The 22,621-nt window shown below is 46.6% G+C and overlaps 1 protein-coding gene across 4 annotated transcripts in view; it reads right to left on the bottom strand.

Annotated features, from left to right (window-relative positions):
• Adgrd1 (adhesion G protein-coupled receptor D1) overlaps positions 1-22,621 on the bottom strand; it is a 115,627-nt gene that overhangs the window by 77,697 nt on the left and 15,309 nt on the right. For all 4 annotated transcript variants that reach the window (XM_076922995.1, XM_076922996.1, XM_076922998.1 and 1 more), the window contains 6 exons: positions 21,540-21,662; positions 14,191-14,370; positions 9,271-9,525; positions 6,745-6,800; positions 5,413-5,568; positions 91-150 (listed from right to left, as the gene is read on the bottom strand). In XM_076922995.1, coding sequence (XP_076779110.1) covers positions 91-150; positions 5,413-5,568; positions 6,745-6,800; positions 9,271-9,525; positions 14,191-14,370; positions 21,540-21,662 — 830 coding nt within the window. The remainder of the gene's footprint in view (positions 1-90; positions 151-5,412; positions 5,569-6,744; positions 6,801-9,270; positions 9,526-14,190; positions 14,371-21,539; positions 21,663-22,621) is intronic.

Below are 22,621 nucleotides of genomic sequence, written 5' to 3'. Positions count from 1 at the left end.
AGCAACAGTTAGGGCTATGGGATGCCACTGCAGAAAGACAGCCATAATACAGTACACTCACACTAAAGGTCAAAGCATCCTCTTCCTTACCTCTGATACATGGGTCCAGCTGGGCAGTAGAAGCACCTCACCCACCGTTCTTAAGAAGGTCTAAAGATAAACAGAACAACACTGCTTAGCATAGAACCTCGAGCCTCACGTCTGAACCTATCGGTCTCCTCCTCAGTCTTCCCATGTCTCCTCGGCTGGCCGTTGGTGTGGTGCACAGTGGCAGGCAATGATGGCTTGTCCTTGTGGTGTGTGTGCACATCTGTGTATGTATGTTTACATGAGCACACTTTCACATCGGTGCACATGGGTGCTTGTGAAGCCCAAGGCTGATGATGTCAGTGATCATGCTCAAGTGCTCAGCCACCTTATCCACTGAGATCTCTCAACTAACCTCAGAGCTGGCCATTATGGCTAAATCTCACTAGAAGGCGCCTGTCTCTCCTTCTGAGACTGGAATTGTAGGCAGGTTTCCATGTCCACTCAGGATTATATGGATTCTGGGGATCTGACCTCAGATCTTCAGGGTTGTGGGTCAAATGCTTTAATCACTGAGCTATCTCTCTGGCCTCCGGCTATAGCTTACAAATGCTGTCTTATTTGTTTCCTGTGGAAACCTTGTATAGTCAGTGATCAGGATGTGAACATCACGAGTGACAGGCCCCATCATGCCCCATCAAAGAGTGGATAGATGGATGGATGGATAAATGGATGGATGGATAAATGGATGGATGGATAAATGGATTCATGAGTGAATAGATGGATGGATGAGTGGATGGATGAGTAGATGGATGAGTGGATGGATGAGTGGATGGATGAGTGGATGGATGAGTAGATGGATGGGTGGGTAGATGGATGGATGGATGATGGATGGATGAGTAGATGGGTAAATGGAAGGATGAGTGGCTGGCTGGCTGTATGACTGGGTGAATTAATGGGTGGATAGCTGGATATATAAATGGATAGATGAATGAATGATGGAATGAGTGAATGATCACATTCATGAAACCTGACACTAAGCCACTTATGCCAGCTGGAAATCACCTCTACAGTGCAGAAGTTACTTATGCCCCTCAGTCAGCCACCTGAAAAAAAGGTTGGTTTGACTCATTCTTCTTCCAAAACAATAAAATTAAATTTTATCATTTTCAAATAGGGAGAGATAAGTGAAAATTGGTCTTCCCGTGTGCTTTGAAAAAAAAGCATTAATTAGCACACCACATAACATGACAGCATCCCGTGGAACCACTGAGCAAACCTGAGCAGAGTAGCTGCTTCAGTGAAGTTTGCCTCAATCCCCTCCCCTCCCTACTGCACAATGTCTCATGTGTCTCAATCTTTACAGACACCAGACTCAAACTTAAAGGCAGACTCCCTCTCCTCTGTTTCTTCTACCCAGTGGTTCTCAACCTTTCTAATGTTTCAATCCTTTAATAACAAACCATAACCACCATAATCCTTTAACAACCCCAACCATAACATTATTTTCATCGCTACTTTATAATTGTAATTTTGCCACTGTTGTGAATTGTAATGGAAGCATTGCTTTTTGGAAATAGAGGTTTGCCAGGGGGGTCGCGACCCACAGGTTGAGAACCATGAGGCAGCCAGGCCCGACAAAATCCTATCCCTCCTTGACAAAGACACTAAGTATGCGCAGAATGCATTATCAAAGCTCATTTCTCCCATTCATCTTCAGCCCACAGCTGTTTATTAATACTCTAAAGTGCGAGGGCTTAACTAATGACTGCAAAATGCTCCTGCTTTCTCTCCCTGAGCAGACTGGCAAGCATTTTCTTTTATTCCTCATTCCTTATGCCTTTTCCTCTCCCTCCTCCTCCCTCTCCTCCACCTACTCCTCCCTCTCCCTCTTCTTTTTCTCCTCCTCCCATTCCCCCTCCTCCCCCCACCTCTTTCTCCTTCCTTTCTTCTTCCTCCTCCTCTTCCATTAAGGTCTCATGTAGCCCAGGCTGGCCTCAAACTCACTGTACGTAGAATGACTGAGGCCAAGGATGGCCTTGAACTTCTGATCCTCCTCCCTCTGCCTCCCAAGTAGTGGGGCTACAGGTGTGCACCACCACCCTTGGTTTGTGTGTTGCTGAGGATCAAACCCAGGACTTCATGCCTGTTGGGTAAGTACTCTTCCAGATGGGCCACATCCACAGACCCCAAGATGTTATTTAAAATCCACAAAATTAGGACTTCAGGTTGTCAGGCTAGACCTTCAACTCTACCACAGTATACAGAAGTAGGCTAGACTGTGAATAAGTGAGTGGCCACATGTCCCTAAAATTTTAGTCCATGCATGAATCATATTTGAGACAGACACAGATCAGTTCTGAGACCAGAAATGAATGAACCACAATAGTCAATTCTGATTCTTTTTCTGTTTGTTTGTTTGGTTGGTTGGTTGGTTGGTTGGTTTTTGGACAGGACCTAAACTCAAAATCCTACTGCCTCAGTTTCCCAGGATTATAGGTGTGTGCCACCACGCATACCTTTATATTTCCAATCAGCTACTTATATGGGGGTGGGGGGGCTAAATCAATTAAATAGTATATTTTATTTACTTAATCCAACTTATAAAAATATTATTTCAATATGCAGACCACATAGATTGTTGTTGTTGTGAATTATTAACATATTTTACAGTTCTTGTGTTTGGGGCTAGGGACTCCAGTGTGAATCTTGTATGTGGGTCACTAGTCTCTACATGAACTACAGACCTGACACTTGGGAGCAGTCATGACTGACAGCTATCACCTGCACAGTCTAGGAAGCCGCCTCTGGCCATTGTACTGTGTCATCACCATAGTTAAGAGCCAGGACACTACAGACAGCTGGACAATAACTGCCTAGAAATTTTGTTTCCTGTTGAATCAGGATTGAGAAGTGCTGGGATCCATTCTGTATGATTTTTCCCCAAAGCACCAGGGTCAATACAGGTTGTGTAGGGGCCTCAAATCGATGACAATTGGGCTCACTCAGTCTTGAGTTGACTTTCATTTGATCTGTACGCATTTTCTATTAAAGTTCCAGCCATGCTTTCAAGGCTTAGGGCTCCCCTTGCTAAATCAGAAAAGATGGAGCTGAAGGTTGAAATGGAGAAGCTTTGAGTAGCTGGCTGCTACTCCCCACAGGTCAGCTGCCTGCCTGCTGGTCCTGCCCATTGGATCCATTACTTGGGTTATTGACCCTCAGAGGCATCTGGGTTTGCAATCGCTGACTCTGTGAGGTTTAGCCGAGAGATAAAGAGGAAGTAACAGGCAAAGAGCAACACCACCAAGCTTAGGAAATGTTTCCCATGTGATCTCCATTGAAACCTGTGTTCCCATACGCCATCTTATGAAGGGCATGGAACTACCTGGGCCATCAATGCCTCTCTCTCTCTCTTCATCCCTATCCACCGTCTTGTAGCTCCACACTGGACCCATTGACCTCACCTAGACCAATCATTGGCCAAGGAGGGCAGAATTGACATGGCAGACCAGCCAATCATAAAACAGAACTTGGTTGGGTAGAATTGCCTATGTGGTACACTTCCCATTTCCACAGGAGGAAGGGCTGGGATTGGATGGAAAATCCCTAAGTTTGGACAAATTTGTAGGTCACCAGTGGGGGGGATGGTATGTTATATAATGAATCAGGGCTCAGCCTACAGTAAGTGCTACATCAAATCTCTCTTCTGCTCCTGTGACAGCCACCCACCCTCCCCATCCCCAAAACATCCAGATGCACAGGCAAAGGTCTAGGTGTGACTGTATAGATGTAGACACTGGGTCCTTTGGACACTATGGTCCCAGAACACAGTGACCTCAACATTCATAGATCAGTGGTCAGCGTGCATAAAGTAGGGTCAAATAGCAGACCCATCCAGTCACTATCAATGCCAAGGACTTGGACTCCATGGTCCACACTTGCTCTGGGTCTTATTATCGCCATGTGGGTACCAGCTAAGAACCCTGGCAGTATGTTTTCTCTACATCTCCAGGGAAAGTTAGGCCTGTATCTTCCAAAGCACTAAAAGCACAGGGCAAGGGTCATACCCGGGGTCAGCCTAGAACCTGAGCTCAGTTACCCAGGCCTATCCTTCTATAGCACTTTCCAGAATCTGAATCCATGTTAGCCCCTCAACTGCTTGAAAGACATGGTAGTTCCTGGTGCTGTAGAATTCTAGAACCTATGTGTCCCAAGAGATAATTAGATCTCAGATGTTCAACTTGCTTCTCTTACCCTGATCAAGAAAACTACTAGCTACCTTTAGCTACTTCAGGGAGCATCTGACCACTATACCCCAGGTTTATGTCCCTTCTCTGGGTATGCCTTCAGCACTAGAACCCCAAGAAATGTGAACCTTTGGGAAGAAATGACCCTGCACCAGACACCAAAGTATTCAGGGATCCACTTAAGTCCCCTGAGATATGGACACTATGACAATTGCCTCCAGATCTCAGAAGAGCCAGGAAGCCACCAACATTCATTCCCGGGAATACAGAGTTGTAACCTGCAGCACAAAGGTGGTCCTAACAGCCAGACTCTACTCTCTGATCACAGCCTTGGGCTACCTCAAACATCCCTTCTCCCTTCATACCAGTCAAGAACCCTGGCTCAAGAAGACCACATAGCCATGGGATACCTTGAGCTTTCTCCTCTACCTGGGAACTATTGGGAGGAATGAAGGAAGGGGGAATCTTGATGTTAATATCCTAAGTACCACACACACAGGGTGCTCTGGGTAACTTTAGGACGTCACACTGTGCATAGCCATCTCTGACTACAGCTGTCAACATCCCCCACTCCATCTCTTCCTTCTTGCTGAGGAGACATCAGACTTGAGCCCGTGACTTGCAAGCCCAATTGGCTCTGGAGGCCAGGTAGGTGGACCAGAAAGGTGAGATGCTTGGCAAGTGAAATGCAGATCCAGTTTCCAGCTCAAGAAGGCGTCACTGAGCAGCAAGCACAGAGCTGGCTGGGACAGCTCTAAATGTCTGTTTACAAGAAGCCTAAATTCTGTAAGGCAAGGTTCTTGGTCTTGCTTTTTCTTTTTTAAGATTTGTGTGTGTGTGTGTGTGTGTGTGTGTGTGTGTGTGTGTGTGTGTGTATGTGTGTGTATGATAGATGTGTGTAGGTGCCCTTAGAAGCCAAAAGAGACTGTTTTATCCCATGGATCTGGATCTATTTATGGCTGTGGGCCACCTAACATGGATGCTAGAAACTTAATTCAAGTCTTGTGTGAGGGCAGCAAGTGTTCTTAACTGCTGAGTCATCTCACCAGCCATGAATCTAGATCTTTCTAACTCTTTAATCTATGGTCCAGCCATGCATCAGCCCTAACCCTCTAGCCAAAGGCACCAGGAGATTTACCTCTGTGAGGTTCCGCGCAGTTTCCTCTGAGAGAGATTTATTGGGCAAGCTGAGGGACACATTTTGAAGGTATCTCAGCACAGTTCCAGGTATCTGGAAGTGTTTTCTCTCCTCGGTCAGGTTGGTGATGATAGGATGGTAGGCATCTGTGGGCATCTGAAAGACAGTGGCCACATGGTTTCCTGCTAGGAACTAAAACCCAGACATTCTATAGAAACTCAGGGTGACCCCTGGTTCTGGGACAGTAAGGACAATGCCAAGACTGGTCCCACACATGGACAATTCTTCTGTGAAGAATCTGCACAGGACAGTACAACATCCTCACAGCACGCTTGTGAAACAAGGACTGTTTGAAAGATGAAATCCTGAATCGGAGTGAATGAGAGTCCAGACACTCACTGTCAAAGTCCCTGAGGAAGGGACATTCAAGGCACAAAAGCTATGGTGAAGCAGGCACATTCTGTACAAATCAACCCATTTCTCTGACATCAGAAGAAAAAGGCACCAAAGGAAGTGGAGAAGAGATGGGCCTCAGGAAAGAGGAAACCATTTCAGGGGTCACTGGCACCCAAGAATCTTCTTTCCTCCTAGCATTCCAAGAGGATCCTACTTCCAACCAGTCTGGGCACCAAGAATTACCCTGAAATGGACTCCCCTCCCTTTATGAGTTCGTTCTGGATAGAACGCTGGGCCTGCTGGCCCACATCAGAAGCCTACGCTACAGCGAGAGGGTGGAGTTGTGGTTTGAACCTGAAGTACCATTCACAGAGTCTCCTGTGTTATAAAGCTTTGGCCTCCGGCCCGTGGTGCTATTAAGAGGTGATTGGGTCATGGCAAGGCGCTAACTCATCAATGGATTAAACCCATTGATGAGTTTGTATGTTGTAATACGATCAGTAGACAGTGGGTTTAGGTGGTGAAGAGGATGTGCCATTGAGGGATGCTTTACCCTCAGCATCCTTCCTCTCCTCTCCTCCCACCCTTCTCTTCACCCCCACCCCTACTTCCTGGCTGCTACAGAGCATGGGAGCAAGCACCCTTCCTCCACTTGGCTTTCTACCGTGGTTCTGCCTTGTCTCGGGCCCTCAGCAACGCACCCAGCTGTAGTTGTAGCATCTAGCTAGCCGGAGCCCCAGTCAGAGCCAAGGAGTATCGAGAACACTGCGGCTGCCCGGGAACAAGCCGGACTGAGTGCCATTTTCTAAATATTACCCGCTACACCCAGCACACAATGGACTGAATGCCCCTCTCCCTTGGGTTGTCTTCTCAGATATTTTGTCCCAGCTATGAAAAGTGATTCACCCACAGGGAAAGGGAAAAGGCCCTGCTTACCATGGTGTGTGCTGTGAGCATCGCCGGTGGCGTTGAAGAATACAGAGCTTGTTTACCTGAAAAATAACAACAAAACAATGCTTCAATGAAGGCTAAGTCACCCTTTGTCACGCCCAGGGAGATCTGTCCTTATTCAGAATTTACCAGCTTGAGACGCCCTACAGAGGCACGGGAGGTTTTGAGTGTGGAGGTAGCTGGGAAGATAGAGGGCTCATAAATCAGCCTAAAATGTAGATTATATGGATTTTCCCAGCAGAAATTATTTTTCCATTTATATTGTAAATTGCTTCTGAACACCGTTCATGCAAGCCATCACATAAAGGGGTTATTTTATGCAAGGTCTCACGAATTTCAAACAAAGCAAGAATGAGAAATAGCCTTCACTGGCACGCAGACTCATTACAGATAAAACACGGGACTCTTAATCACTAGGTGTTACAGTTTGAATCAGAAGCATCACCCACACTGGAACACTGGGTCCCCAGCTGGTGACACTATTTTTGGAAGGGCTCCAGAATCTCTGGAGGCAGAGCCTAGATAAAGAAGCTGGTGCTGCTAGGGACAGGTCCCTGAGGGTTTATTTATCCCTGCCCGATTCCTGTGGTGTGAACAGATGTCCTTTTCGGCTGTGATGTCCCATTCAAATGTATGGAGTCCATTGGCCACCAGCTGAACCCTCTGAAATCATGAGCCAATATAAATCAATCCTACTTAAGAAAGTAGCATCTGCCTGGTCTTTTGTTGTGACATAAAAACTGGATACATTAGGCTCAGGTAGACTGGACACCACCCAAAAAGTAGTGGAGGAAACAGAACTCTGACTGTGAGGAATCTCGTTACACTCTCTACGCATGGCTCTGGTTAATTATGAGCCATTCCCCACAAGATGTTCAAGGTCAAAGATGAAGCCTCCACCTGCCTCTCCCTGTCTATGCTTCACTGGCTCTTTCTAATTCTTTTGTCTGATGATGAGAACACAGACTTCTTTGATACTTGACCTCATTTTCGGGAAACGTCTCGAGGTTGCTTTGGGTGACCTGAGGAAGTGACATCATCACCCTGGCTGGCTCAAGAGTGATGGTTCCCGGTTCCCTTGGGACTGGGTGGGGGTGAGCTGGCTGGTGACGTAAAGCTGGACCCCAAAAGCACTTTGTTCTCCAAGATCCAGTGACATTTGTCGCTTGGGGACCAAGCACTGACAGGGCAGCCATTCCATGTGTTTGTGTCATGTCTGGCAATGGGAATGGAGCTTTCCCTTCATACTGTGACCATGGAGTAGTCATGTGAGACACAGATGAGAAGCGGAACTCTGCCGTGCCTTGGCCCATCCCAGTTCTCGTATGATTCCTGCTTTGGGGTCATATGGCAGATGACAATGTTGCTACATTTCACAGATGTATGGACTGAGATCTCAGGATCTGGCCCTGGCCCTCTCCTCTCTCTGCCTCTGCAGAGGCCCTGCTCCCCACTTGAGTGACACGGCCTGGGATTGCTGGAGGAACATCCTGCCTTTCTAGGCGTCAATGAGTGATAGCGTTTGTGCGGAATATCTACATCAGGTGACCCTCAGAGACAAGAAATAAGTTGCTGGCAGAAGTCGGGAGAGGCAGCCACATAGCCATCTCTTAAGGATGCTGAACTATTTGAAAATGGTATAGAGACTGTGGTTGCACACCTGTGAATTTCCTCACTACCATCAAACTGCTTACCTCTTTATTTTTATTTTTTGTGTGCACATATAAAAGCAGAGGTCAACCTCAGGGTCATCCCCAAGGAGCTGCCTGTCTATGTTTTTTTTTAAAAAACTAGGGCCTGGGAGTCACTGATAAGGGAGGCTGGCTTGACAGTGAGTCCGAGAGCTTCTCCTATGTCTACCTCCCATGTTCTGGGATTCCAAGCACATATCACCATACCCTGATTTTTAAATACAGGCATTGGGATTTGAACTCAGGTCCTTGTGCTTGAGAAGCAAGCACTTTACTTACTGAACTATCATCCTTGCCCTATTTTTTTTTAAATTGCTCACTTTAAATGGTTACACATAGATGTCCTATGAATGAATTTATCAAAGCTTTTTTTTAAAAAAAAAAATCCCATAGCAAAATGAAGAATTAAACCATTTCCCCCTGCCTATAGGTCCCCATTCTGCACGAGCACGTGTAACTGAGCAACGAGAAGGCACTTTGTGGTCTGAAGCCCAGCAGAGAGAATGTACATGAGACATGTACACGGGAGACATTTGTTAAAGACCTGAATATCTGCCACCAAAACATCTGTCATCAGCCTTTTCATGCCCCGTGGAGCCTACAAGGATCTGGGAATATTAATCTCCGTGTGTCTCCGGTGAACTGTTTGCTCATTTATCTTGGGGAACAGGTGTTCAGAAACATGACTATACTTATAAGGTTCATTAAGACACAGCTCACAGATGCCATGACAAGAGCTGAAGGGTTGGTGAGGGGCACTGTGCTGAGCCATCTCTAGGTACAGACCCCAGATCCACACACAGTCATCCCATGCACTGACCAATGGCAGCTGTAAAGTACATCTTGATCTCATCGGGGGTCAGGGCCCGTTCCCAGATGATGAACTCATCAAAAGCTCCGTTCTCATAACGCTTGGTCGGGTCCTGTTCTGACCCTATAACCGTGTGGACGTGGGGATCCCCGTAGGTGTGAGACACTTTCCCGCTCGGGTCGGAGGTGCTCAGAGTCCCGTTGACGTAGACCTTCAGGCCCTCCTTGGATTTCCATGTGAACAGAACATGAGTCCAGTAAGGACCTGGAGGAGAGTGAAGATGCATCCTGAGCAGAGCCAATAAGTTCTACATAAGCTTCCCAAGTCCCTAAGCACATCCCCCCTTCACGGGATAATTGATCGTCCTTGACCTTAGTGAATCCACCTATATTTTATAGCATAAGCTGATTCCCCTTAGTCCTTTGGAGTACGTGATCTTTGCTTCCACCCCCAAATTCCAAAGGCAATTTGAGAAGCCCCTTTATTACTTTAACACAATGGTCAGAAATGTCGACACCTACAATCAAAGGTAATAAGAGACTTGTTTAAAAAGCCTGACCCAAACATCCACCAATCAGACCTCAATCCTAGTTGAAAAATCTCAGTATGGTCCGGAACAAGGTGCGGACATCCCCCATCACAACCCCTGGCAGTCCCCACTGTTACAGTAGTCAGGGAAAGAGTCACAGGAGCGGAGATGGACAGAATAAAATTATCCTTGATTCATCCTAAAAGCAGCTCCTGAAATGCACACGTGATAGTCACATGATTGTTAGGTAAAAGGCTAAGGGACAAACATCAAAGTTGTCTTCCAGCTTGACAGCAATGACCATATGGAGTGTGTGTATAGATAGACATACCCACACGGTCACGAGCATCATAAATGCACACACACACACACACATATGACTGAGAAAAACTACAAAAATGAGGAAAGAATCCAATGTCTAGAGAGATATCCCATGTTCATAGACAGGAAAACTCTGTTTTCCTGTTAAGGGGCCAGCCTATCCCAAGTCTGACCTGTAGACTCAATGCAATTCAAATTAACCCAAACCCCAGCACGTTATCTTTTGGACAGCCACCATTTGAGTCTAAAGTCTACATAGAGAGACAAAAACCAAGAAAAGTCACATAGTATAGGAGAAAAACAGTTGGAGGACCCACATAGTTTCCCTTTGAGGCTAAAAATGACCTGCCCCACTGAGGCCTGTGGGTGTGTGCAGCCACTTGTTGCTAAGAACAGCCATGAATGGGGAGCCATGCAAAAACTGTAAACCTACTGTAAACCTACTTAAGAGATCCTTTTTGCATTTCAATAGCACAATTCTCAAGCGTGAACTTTGTTGGGAGTGATGCTGTTTTACAGCAACCAGAGGTTGAACAGGCTTGGATCAGTAAGTAAAGCCATGTGGTGTTGGGGCTACAAACAGATAGATCAGAGGGACACAACAGACAGCCTAAAGATAGAGCAACATAGACACCATCTGCTGATATCTGACAGGAGCAGAGCCAGCTTAGTGGAACAAATTCAGTCTCTGTAACCCAGGAGGCTGGGAAAACCCAGAGGCCCGGATGCAAAAATACCAAGAAATGAATCAGAACCCCATGCTTATCCCCAACACTAATTGAAAGTAGATGGTAGATATAAGTACCAGATGCATAGCTGCAAAGTTTCTGGATTATAAAAGGAGAAATCTAGAATGACCCCGAGGTTGAGTCTGACTTATAAAAAAAATTGTTTGTTTGTTTGTTTTACTCTATGTGTTTGGGTGTTGTCTTGGAGGCAGGAACTGATGCAGAGGCCATGGAAGGATGCTACTTACTGGCTTGCTCCCCATGCCTTGCTCAGCCTGCTTTCTAATAGAAGCCAGGACCACCAGCCTACAAATAGCATCATCCATAATGGGCTGGGCCCTCCTAATCAATCACTAATTAAGAAAATGCCCTACAGGCTTGCCTACAGCCTCACTTTATAGAGCGATTTTCTCAGTTGAGGCTCCCTCCTCTCTGATGACTCTAGCTTGGGTCAAGTTGAAATAAAACTGTCTTGCCTGTGTACGTCTGTGCACCATAGGCATGCAGTGCCCGTGGAAGGCAGAGAGATCATCAGAACCCCTAGAGCTGAACTTGGAGACAGTCCTGGACTGCCATGAAGGTGCTGGCAATTGAACTCAGATGCTCTGAGAAAGCAGTAAGTGCTCTTAAAAACCGAGTCATCTCTCCAGCCCCTTGATGCTACACGTGAGCGCACACACGCGCGCGCGCACACACACACACACAGACACACACGTCTCTGTATATGTATTGGGGGGATATCTGTAGTGAATACTGTTACACAAAATGCACACACACACACACACACAGAGGTCTCTGTATGTGTATTGGGGGGGGGATATCTGTAGTGAATACTGTTACACAAAATGGTCAAAGTGCTCTCAGAACCCACAGTAAGCGAGTAAACATCCCACTTAAAAATAGGTAAAAGGTCAAAGCTCAAAACAGACTCCTCTCCAACAGACAAAATGTATGACATCAGGAATGGACGCTGACATCCCCCAAAATAAGCACACATTAGTCTGGTACATCCCTGAAGCATAGTGCAGAGTGGGGTGCTAGCCAGGAAAGGGTTGGTCATTCGCAGAGGTAGGAGGCCCCTGGGAGCCCTCTGTCCCTTGGACTCAATTTTACTATGGGATTTTAATGCTTTAAAACATGGAAGCTGACCAGGACAATAGTACCGTCATGCCAGGCTAGCATCCACGCACTGGATTTCAATGAACAGAGTTTCATTGGCTCTGGTCTGCAGAGCCAATGAAGAGGCGGAGTAGGGACCTGGTTTCACTGAGGACAGGCCATTGTGCTGACTAGGCTGTATAGGAAGGTGGGTGCTCCACCTAGGAGGCAGTTCCCCTCCCCCATCCTGCCACTAAAAGATGCAGCTAGGGTGGCCATTCTCTTTTGTTTCCAATTTTAACTTGGAAGATCTGACTTTTGACATGAAATCGCAACTCACTCAAAAGGTCATTGACAATCTAAGAACTCACGGGGCAGGAGCCACCAAACCATCCAAAGGCCTGGCCTAACATAGCATATATGACATTAACCAACATGGAGTGGCACAATGACTATAGCCAGCCTCCTGACTCCATCAGAAACCTCATAGGACAACTGGCCCCCAAAGGATCTCATCTGTTTTGAAAGCCTTGGTGTAAGATATCCTTTCAGGGTTGACAAAGATGACATGGGGCAGCCCCCTCTGAAGGACACACAGTGCCCCTGCCCGTGGGTCACTGTGGACTGCCAGTGATTACGTCAGATCTTCCTGCTGGGGATTGTGTAACACTTTAGTAATTTTGACGCGCTGAAGAACACTTGGATCCTAAGCAGGGCCAAAGCGTTATTGTGCTCGACTTTGAAAGTGAGAATAACAAAGCCCTCCAGTGAACAAATGAGGAGCAGATGAGGAGAGGATGTTTACAAGTCTCTCTCGGCATCCCTGGGTTGGAAAACAGCACGTGTTCGGTTTCAAAGAACCTGCTAGATGCCTGATGCTTGCCACAGACCCAAGGCCCATTGGGGAGGAGGGGGGGGAATGAGCTGTTACCTAGGAAACCTTGACCGCAAGCGGTCCTCACTGAGAGCCATTGCTGAGACTCAGATGGAGCCTCCATAAGCAGGAAGGCAAAGTGTTTCCAGCCTTGGGAGTAGGAAAGAATCCAGAAATTTGATATCTTCCCTAGCTGTGTTTCCCCACCTTGCAGAGGAGGAGCCATGAGTTCAGCTGAAGCAAGTCTGACACCCACAGAGCAAACCCAAGTCTCCCAGGATTCCACAGCCCATTGCTCAAGACTCCTTTAATCTATCAGCCAGCTGTCTCCCAGTGAAATAGAAACTGTTACTCTTCTCGTGTCACAAATGAAGAAATGGACGAAAAGTGGTTGAATATGATACCAGGTCTCTAAAGCTACAAAGTACAGAGTTAGGACCTGGCCTGACATCTTAACGGTTAGGTTGTGTCACCTCCTTCAAATGGGCCAGAAAAGGACGCTGAGCTGCTTCAAAGACATTGTTCTCAACTTGAATCAATGCTTCAGCCCTTTAATACAGTTCCTCATGTTATGATGACCCGTCCTGCTCCCATAAAATCATTTTCAGTGCTACTTCATAACTGTAATCTTGCTACTGTTATGAATTGTAGCATAAACATCTGATATGCAGGCTATCTGATATGTGACCCTAGTGGGGGGTCTCAACCCATAAATTGAGAACCATTGTTCTAGAGGCTTATTATGGAGGACCCCAGCCTCTACCCTGGCTGGTTTCTGTCCAGGTCCCCTGCATGCCACATGAAATCCCTCTGTGGACCTGGTCACCTTCCTCCTCTGATATCTTACACTCTCCTCAGGGCCTCCTTGGTTCAGGTGTCCTGTCTCCATCTCAAGCTAATATCATACCGCTTCTCCACTTACTCTGAAACTCAGGCCCTTGGCACCCCGGTCCCTTCCCACTGGTTCTAAAGGTTAACAAGACCACACAATACTGCAACCTCTCCTCTTGACTTACTGCCTGATCCCTGGTTGGCAGCCTGTCTTCCCCAGAACTTTTTGCACTGTGCTGAGAACAGCTTCAAGGCCATACCATCTAAAGGTGCGGAGACAAGGGGATTTAAGCACACAGTCTGTCTTCGGCACACAGTTTCCACCTTGGTCTCAGACCTATCATGTCACCTCCATTATGCAGAAAACCAACCTCACACAGCCACTGGGGCAGCAGCAATCACGCAGCGAGAGCTCATAGTCAGGGCTTTCACCCTGGCATGAGATCACCTTGTGACAACTATCCTCCTGGCACCTTCTTAAGCTGCTGGAGAAAAGGAGCCCTGTGTCACACTAATGGGACAGGAGCTCCAGTTGGTGCTACACTCACCAGGAGGGTTGAAGGTGGCCTTCCACGTCATGGAATTATCACGTGTGTACAGCTCCACGGAGCCCTTTCCACCGCTAGAGCATACTTTGAACCCGTCAGAGACCACCTGTCCCCCATATGCATAGGGGGCTGGTTGGCTCTGCTCTCCTTGGGTCTTCCAGAAGAATGAAAATGTCACTCCTAAAGAGAAAAGTAGGCATTTATCAGTTCATATTTCAGAGACATGAGACACCACAGCACTATCCAGTCAGTGAAGGCCAGGTACTGTCCCAAGAGTGTGACTTGAGCCATCACCTCCTTCCAAATAGTGCAAAGCCTCACTCCCATTCCCAGGGCACAGAAGAGGAAACTGAGACCACTCAGTTAGTGACTGACTCAAAGTCAGATACAGATTCAAGCTGACTGCCTCTGGGTGTGCAAACATGAACCCTTTCGTGATGGTCTCCACCCCACCTGCTCACCCTGATCCTGACAACGATTTCACACAGGAAGGAACTGTTTCACTCACTCTGCTTACACACAGCACCTTTTTAAAGATTTAGAGCCTCCGGGATGTCCTCCCACATCCGTAAATAGACTTTTCCACTGTCATTTTTATGTCTGCCCGGCATCACATCCTCAACAACCCCCTGTTTCTGAGTCATATGGTTTGCTTCAAAGTTTTGAAGGAAGGTTCCAAACAGAACTCGAAGCTAATTTTTTTTGACATATCTTAAATTGTATATATTTCAGAATATGTTCCCCAGGGAGTGTTCTCGTGAAAAAGGAAAGCTGATTTTTTTTTCAAGGTTTGTAATGCCTTGGCTGCTAACTGCCTATGGGTGAAGGTGGGAGGTAGGCAGAGAAAAGAGCAACTACCATGTTTCGCAGATGCCCAGCCTGGGTATGTGTGATGTCTAGCTTTAATCATCAAGCTGACACAACCTAAAACCACCTGGGGAAAAAGAGTCTCAATACAGAGTTGTCTAGATCGAGTTGGTCTGTGGGCATGCCTACAATGAATTGTCTTGCTTGCTTTAATTGATATAAGAAGACCCAGACTGCCCACAGTGGGCAACACCATTCCCTAGGCTTGGGTTCTGAGCTGTATAGGAGTAGAGAAAACTAGCTGAGAACAACATGCATTCATTCATTCTCTCTCTCTGCTCTTGACTGTGGATATGATCTGCAGGACAGTTTTATAAGTTCCTTCTGTTTTGACTTCCCGACAATGGTGGATTACATCCTGGAGTTTTAACTTAAATAAATAAATACTTTCTCCCTAAGTTGCATTTTGTCAGCATAGTTTATTGTAGTAAATTTGAAACCCAGACTCCATGATGGGGTAAAAGTGTTATGTTACCTCATGTAGATTATATGGCCTCCCCTATGAACATCACTGTGAATGAGTCAGTCATAGATACAAAGAGAATATAACTGACCAGCTAGGCTCTGGATGGCCAAGAATATCTGAAATGCATACAGGCAGGTCTGGGCCTACCTTTCATACAGTCCCATCAAGGGACAGACCTGGCAGGAGGCCTCCATAGGTAACAGGCCTCCCTGAAGTTACACTGTAGCTTTTCTGCTTCAAATAACCTGTGCCTTGCTTCCAAGTCATGTACACTGTATATGTGTGTTTGTATGTGCATGTGTAGCTAGCTACCTGCTGAACTCTGTGTATAAAAGACAGAAATAAAACAATTATTGGCTCCTTGCACCTGGCCAGGGATGTTAACATGTCAAGCTGTTCTCCCCAGGGCCAATCATCACAAGACACCATGGGTCAAGGTACAAGAAGGAGGAGGGAGAGAGGTACAGGGACATTTGCCCTGGCCTTATTTATATAAATGGCACCAAATTGACTTCATTGTTATTGCCAAATGTGGTCATGTACAGAGGCTTAGAAGATTCCTGTCACTGGTGTGGAAATTGGTGTCTCATTGTCAGTCATCTTTGCTGCCAGGCCTTATGGGTTGGTCTGTTAGAGTCTTTTGATGGCCTTGTGACAATCATGCTGCCTCATGCCTTCTGGTATTGAACTCCCCACATGACTAACTCAAGCCTGGGGAATCTGGCACAAATGTCAAGCTTGGAATTCCTCCATTTTTTTTCTATCCAAGAGGAATCTCAAGATTTTGAATGCTCCTGAGAAAATAATGAGTGATTGACAGATGTTTGGAATGACAGATTTCGAATTGTCCTGCTCTGGTTAGTCCTCAGCATATACGTGTCGATGTGACATGTAGCACCCGTAAGAACACATAGTTGCTCTGGGTGGATCAAAACTGAAAGTCGGGATCCAGGAGATGGCTCAGCGGTTCAAGCATTGGCCAGGCAAGTGTGACTTCTGGAATCAGCATCTCTATAAATCCATGTAAATGCCTGGCCATGACAGCCTGCTTATAATTCCATCCTCAGAGTGCTGAGACAGAGAGTTCCCAGAGCAGGCTGGCTAGCAAGACAAACTATATCCATAAGCTCTGGGTTTGATTGAGAGTCCCTGCCTCAAGAAATAAAGTTGAAGAGCAATGGATGAAGGTTCCCGATACCAACCTTGGGCCTCCACACAACATCCCTTCCCACCCCCCACCCCCCGCCCACACACACAGATGTAAACATGCACACACACACATGCACATGAAAAAATGGAAAAATAAATAAAGGCAGTCAAGCATGACGGTGCAGGTCTATCAACTCAAGTACTTGGGAGGCTGAGGCAGGAAGATCGTAAGCTCAAGGCTAGCCTGAGCTACATAGTGAGTTCAAGACAATCCTAGGCAACTTAATGAGATCCTGTCTCTCAAGAAAACATAAGAAGACCGTGGATGAAGATAATCGGAGATAGACCACTTGCCCAGGGTGCTGGCCATGGGATTAATCCCAGAGCCGAAAATTGAAAAACAAAATTAAATCATCTATCTATCTATCTATCTATCCATAGTTATATAGATCTAGAGCTCTATCTATAACCTATCTATCTAATATATTTATATATCTAATGTCTATAGATACAGATAGACCTCAGCCAGTTATGGTAAATCTATATATGTATAATCTATTTTTCTATCTAATATACTTATATATCTAATATATCTATAGACACAGATAGACTTCAGCCGCTGGGATAGGGCTCCATCAGTCTCAGGTGGTACCCTGCCCCTGCCCCATCCACCTCACTGCACTCAGAAACAAGCAGTTTTGTATGGAAATGAACGAGGCACATTGTGAAATTTTTGTTGTGAAATGTATCCCCAGCAGGATTCATGGAAGTCATTCCTCCCTGCTCCCCGCCCCTCAAAGGGGGGAAAAAAATGTGGCTGCTTACAAAAAAAAAAAAAATTCCTTTCACTCAACTCAAAATGATGCTGTCTCTGCCAAATGTGCCTCTGCCCAGGAAGAGAAATGAAAATGAAAAATTCAATACGGTGTTAGGTAATAAGAATAAAAATTAAAAATTCAGGATAGTGTTGAACCGGGATGAGGAGAAAGTGGGCCATGAACTCTGCCAGTGAAGCCACTCACTTAGTTTAGCTCAGCCAACCTGCAAAGTAACGACTCCTGTCTGCGGAAGCCCTCACTGAAATATCAGTCTGCGTCTCTGCGGTGTGGAAAGATTCACAATGTGCTCACAAGAGCACCTGTCAAAAGCTTAGATCATCAACACAGAGAAGGAAGTCTGAAGGGGGAAGAAATAAGCATAACACAGCACATTGATTCCATAGTTTGCTCCTGTTAGCGTCTGTAAATCCTAATCTTTCTACGGCCCCTTGTCGGGGATGCACTGAGTTAGACAGAAGCATCCACGAGACAGCCAGACCAGCTGCGTCTGCTCACTAAATGCACCATGAGAGCTGCCTTGTGTTGAACACTGTGAAAGGTCTCAGAGAGCCAGGGATGGTCCAGACAGGGTCCCCCACAGTGCCAGAGGCTAGAAAGGAGATGTGACAATATTCCACCATCGATCACCAAGTCCTGTGGAGGAGCTGCCACACAGGGACCAAAGGTCTGAGTCAGAGACACTTGGCAAGTAAATCAAGCTTAGAACAAAGGTCCAGGTCTTCAGGTAGATGCCCAGATCCCCAGAGAGTCCCTTTCCACTCTGAACATCCCCACGTGGGTGCTCTATGTAGTGAAGAAGACAGTAACTGGAAGAACACCGACCTCTCCCTGATTCTGACGCTCTGGGTCCCATATGTGCCTCAGTTGGTCTAGCATGCATGAAGCCCTGAGTTTGATCTTCTTAGCACTGCATAAAATCAGGTGTGGGGTGAATTCTTGTAATTCTTGTCTTGAAAGAAAGCAAAGTGGAAGGAGACAGACAGAGACAGAGAGACAGAGAGAGAGAGAGACAGACACACACACACAGAGAGAAAGAGAGAGAGAGAGAGAGAGAGAGAGAGAGAGAGAGAGAGAGAGAGAGAGAGAGAAACACCCTGCCTGATGTGTTTTGATAGTCATTTGAACTGGGGACCAGCTCAAATTGTAGGTTAGCAAACACCATGACCTTAAGCTAAAAATAAAACTATCCTGCCACCCAATCATATCACCCATGGGTATATATATATATATATATATATATATATATATATGCTCATAGGACTCTACAGCCTATCAAAGAGACACTTGTACATCCACGTTCACGGATCCTCTACACAATAGCCAGAAAATGGAACCACCCTGGCTGTCTCTCAACTGCTGAAGGAATAATGAGAAGGTGGTACCTTTACACAACTGAATCTTATTCCGCTTTAGAAGAGAATGAAATCATGAAATTTGCATGAGAATGGGGGAAGTGGAAAACATTATACTAAGTGAGGTCACCCCCGTGTAGAAAGATACAATGTCTTGTGTTCTCTCTCATATGCAGAGCCTCACTTTGAAGTCTTAGATTTGTGTGTTTAATTTGGAGTCTCTATAGAGAAGCCAGAAAGGGCCCGTGAGAAGGGGAGGGGAAGAGGCCTGAAGGTACAAGATGATTGGAGAATATATGGTCTATGAAAGCGGACTGATGCATTCTGGGAAAGCAGACTGAGGCATGCTGGGGGTTAAAGGGTTAAGCAGGAATGGGGGTGGGGCAGGAGGGGGAGGGGGGCACTTGGGGGAGGAAGGAAGGATGAGATGGGGTGCTGAGCTAACCAAAGCTAGAGACGTGTGAAAAATACTTCTGGAAGTTACTACTTTGAAAGCTAATTAAAATATATATGTAATTTTAAAGAGGAATTTGAACGGAAGTTGCCGGTATAGGTGAACAATGAGGCTCTCTCGGAAGATACGAGTTCTTAAACGATTATCTCAGTGTCACTCTCAGGCACCCTCCTACGAGGTCAGGGAGGCCTCAGAGACCACTGAGGCAACACAGGTTCTTGCCCTTGCTCTTGGTTGCCCACCAAAACTAGACGGTAAGACCCTATTGACGAAGACGCCGCATACTTTGGTGGCAGTGCAGAGAGAGATCAAGCTAGGACTGACTTGGAAACCTCTCTCCTGGCTAGCTTTCACAGTGCCGGAGAGGGTTGTGGATGGCACTGAGGGAAGAAAAGCAATTATTGATTTTATTCATTGCTGGACCCTATGTGATACAATACTGCCCTGCCAAGGAAGATGTACCCGGTGGGGGGAGGGGGTGGGAATAATGGTGTGAGTGTTGTGACGCAACAAACTAGCTTCTAATTGGATGTGAGGCCTGCCCTCCTCCCAGGAATTCATACCTGGTCCTGTAAACTTGGTCCACAGCCTGTGGCGGGGGAAGTCATAGACTGCTTTGATAAATAGACATGTGATCAAACAGCCTTCTGAATACGTATCTTTATATCCATAGTTCGGTGCTACTGCCAACCCTGGGCAGAGAGGCTTCCCTTTGCAGTGGGCAGTGGTTAACACAGAGATCCGTTGAGTGTTCAATATACCGGGAATCTGTGACTATTGAGAGTGTTCATCCCTAAATAAGACATCTGGTCAACCCTTCCGAGCCATGGGGAACATCACAGAAGAGGGGGCAGGAAGAATATAAGAGCGGGGAGACAGAGAGGGGAGCTGTGAAATGCTGTCTTCTGAATCCGGTTGTCCAACCAAGGTCAAGTCAGTCAACGGTTCAACACAAATTGGGGAGGGGATCATCAGGTCCCACCCCTAGCTGAGGTGCTATTGGCAGTTGATGACTACTGGGGGAGGAGTCAGTCTTCAGGGGTGTGGCCACTTCAGGTTGGCCCTGCTCTGGGGGATGGTCCCTCTCCCATGCGCTTGCAGACAGAACAAACTAGATGAGTAGGTTATGAAAAGAAAAAGAGAAAGAGGACATGATACTGGATTGGATGGTAGAGGATAATGTCCCTGCAGGATTCAAATGTGGCCCAGATATGTCTCCATGAAGTCCCGACTTTAAGGGGAGAGGTGGGATCCACCTTCTTTTTGACACATCTGTCTTGACTGCAGGTCACAGGCTGGAGCAGGTCCATCCACCATCCAGCCACCCTCAATGAACACATAAGAAGTGAACCCAGTTTGAGGGTTAACAGGCACACCCTGCTCTGCCAGGCCTGACCCATTACCCGAATCCCAGAACCAGAAATAACGCTGGGAGAGCCACCCCATCAATTTCCTTCCCACAAAGGCTGGGCTCCATCCCAACCGGAGTGACATATAACTCAGTGGCTCTGTTTTAAACAGGGAGGTTCCCCATTCTTCTACAAGGTTAAATATTTTGATCTCCTGGCTCTGTAACGCAATGTCCTAACTTTTGCTCTGCAGGACAGGCCTACATTCGAGTGGCTGTAACACTTCCCTCCTCCCTCTCTCTAACTTCTAACTTGTATCTAACCTTTTCACACATACTGCAGCTGATAAGAACTCTGTTCTCTTAGGCTGGGGACGTGATCCAGCAGGTAACAGTCCTCACTGCACAAGCGTGAGGACCCACCCCAGTTTAGATGTCTGGAATTCACATTTAAAAGAAAAAAAAAGGCAGGAATAGTAATGTGCACATGGAACCCCAATGCTATGGTGGGGGACTTCAAGAGGATTGTTAGGGCTGTCAGCCAAGCTCCAGGGTGAGTGACAGATTCCTTCTCAGGGGATAAGGCAGAGAGTGATAGAACAGGACCCCCAGATGTCTTCTCCGGAGTATGGACACATTTACTGAGCACACACACACATGGGGCTGGGGGGAGGAGAGGGAGAGAGATGCACCACTCGGTTCACATGTGCCACTAGCAGGGTGGCATGTACACCAATCCCAACTCACGTTCAGATCCACACAGGACACACACACAAACACACATGCACATACGCACACATGCACCACTCTGTTCACATGTGCCACTAGCAACATGTGTTAGCATGTGTTAGCGTGTACCCGAGTCCCAACTCACCCTCTGGTCCACACTGGGCGGGGTTGCTGATACAGGATGATTTGTAGCTGCCGTAGTAGAGAAATGTCACCCCCTTCTCCTCCTTGAGGTAAATACCTTTGTTCACCTTTCCTTCCATGATATCTAAGAGAGAGAAAGGACATGTCAGCTACGCTCTTGCCACTGGAAGACTAAAGACACATAGCAGACTTACAAGCAACTTACAAATGAGTGCCCAGCGTTAGCGCCCCTCATAACGCATTCATAATGCCATGCTATTCCCTGATAGCAATCGCTTTCACTAATATTTAATTATTGATAGTGAGAATGTGAATGATTCATAGGTTTAAGTGGTGGGGAATAAATTATTACCTTCTATTAACATCAGGTCCGCATGACCTACATTTTCGTGTAACAATATTGTAACAGACATATTTGCTAACTGTGGAACCCTAAACGCCACTCACACTCCTCCTATTAGAGTCCCGCCCACTCGGCCTCACTCTGGGCTTTTTGAGTGGAGCACTCTCACTGGAAAAGTGTGAGGGGGCCATTGTTGCATCCTAGCCTTCCCAGGTACTCACTGAAGCATCCCGGGGTCTCCATGTATACAGCCTCAGCTGTAGAGCCATGTCCAGACCCAAGAGGAGCCACAGTGCCATTTAGAAAGTCCTAGAAGGACCTGCCAACAGCAATCCTGGAGAGCCTCAAACCCAGGTCTCCCACACAGCTCATTCATGTGTTTTGTCATGTGGCAAAAGTCAGTTGTGTGCTTTACAGACAGATAAGTGAAGATTGTGTGTGTGTGTGTGTGTGTGTGTGTGTGTGTGTGTGTGTGTTGCTATGTACCAGAATGAGTAGGCACAGACATTGCCACAACCTGTGTAGGTAGGATCGGGGAGGCAATGGTGCCTGTCCTTCTGGATCCTGGCCAAGTTCACACTCAGGATCTGGAGACTCTGCTCACACATAGCACTGGCTAGATGCAATACTCTTTGGTATGTGACTCTTCCTCCCAAGGGCCCCAGCATTTAAACTTTCTGGTTCTACTTATCCCATCGGTTGCCATGAGAGAGCTATATCTCACTTTGCTAAATGGATAA

This window comes from Arvicanthis niloticus, chromosome 24 (assembly GCF_011762505.2).
Source record: "Arvicanthis niloticus isolate mArvNil1 chromosome 24, mArvNil1.pat.X, whole genome shotgun sequence".
In the NCBI taxonomy this organism is placed as follows: domain Eukaryota; kingdom Metazoa; phylum Chordata; class Mammalia; order Rodentia; family Muridae; genus Arvicanthis; species Arvicanthis niloticus.
This window is presented reverse-complemented; position numbering and strand designations above follow the sequence as displayed.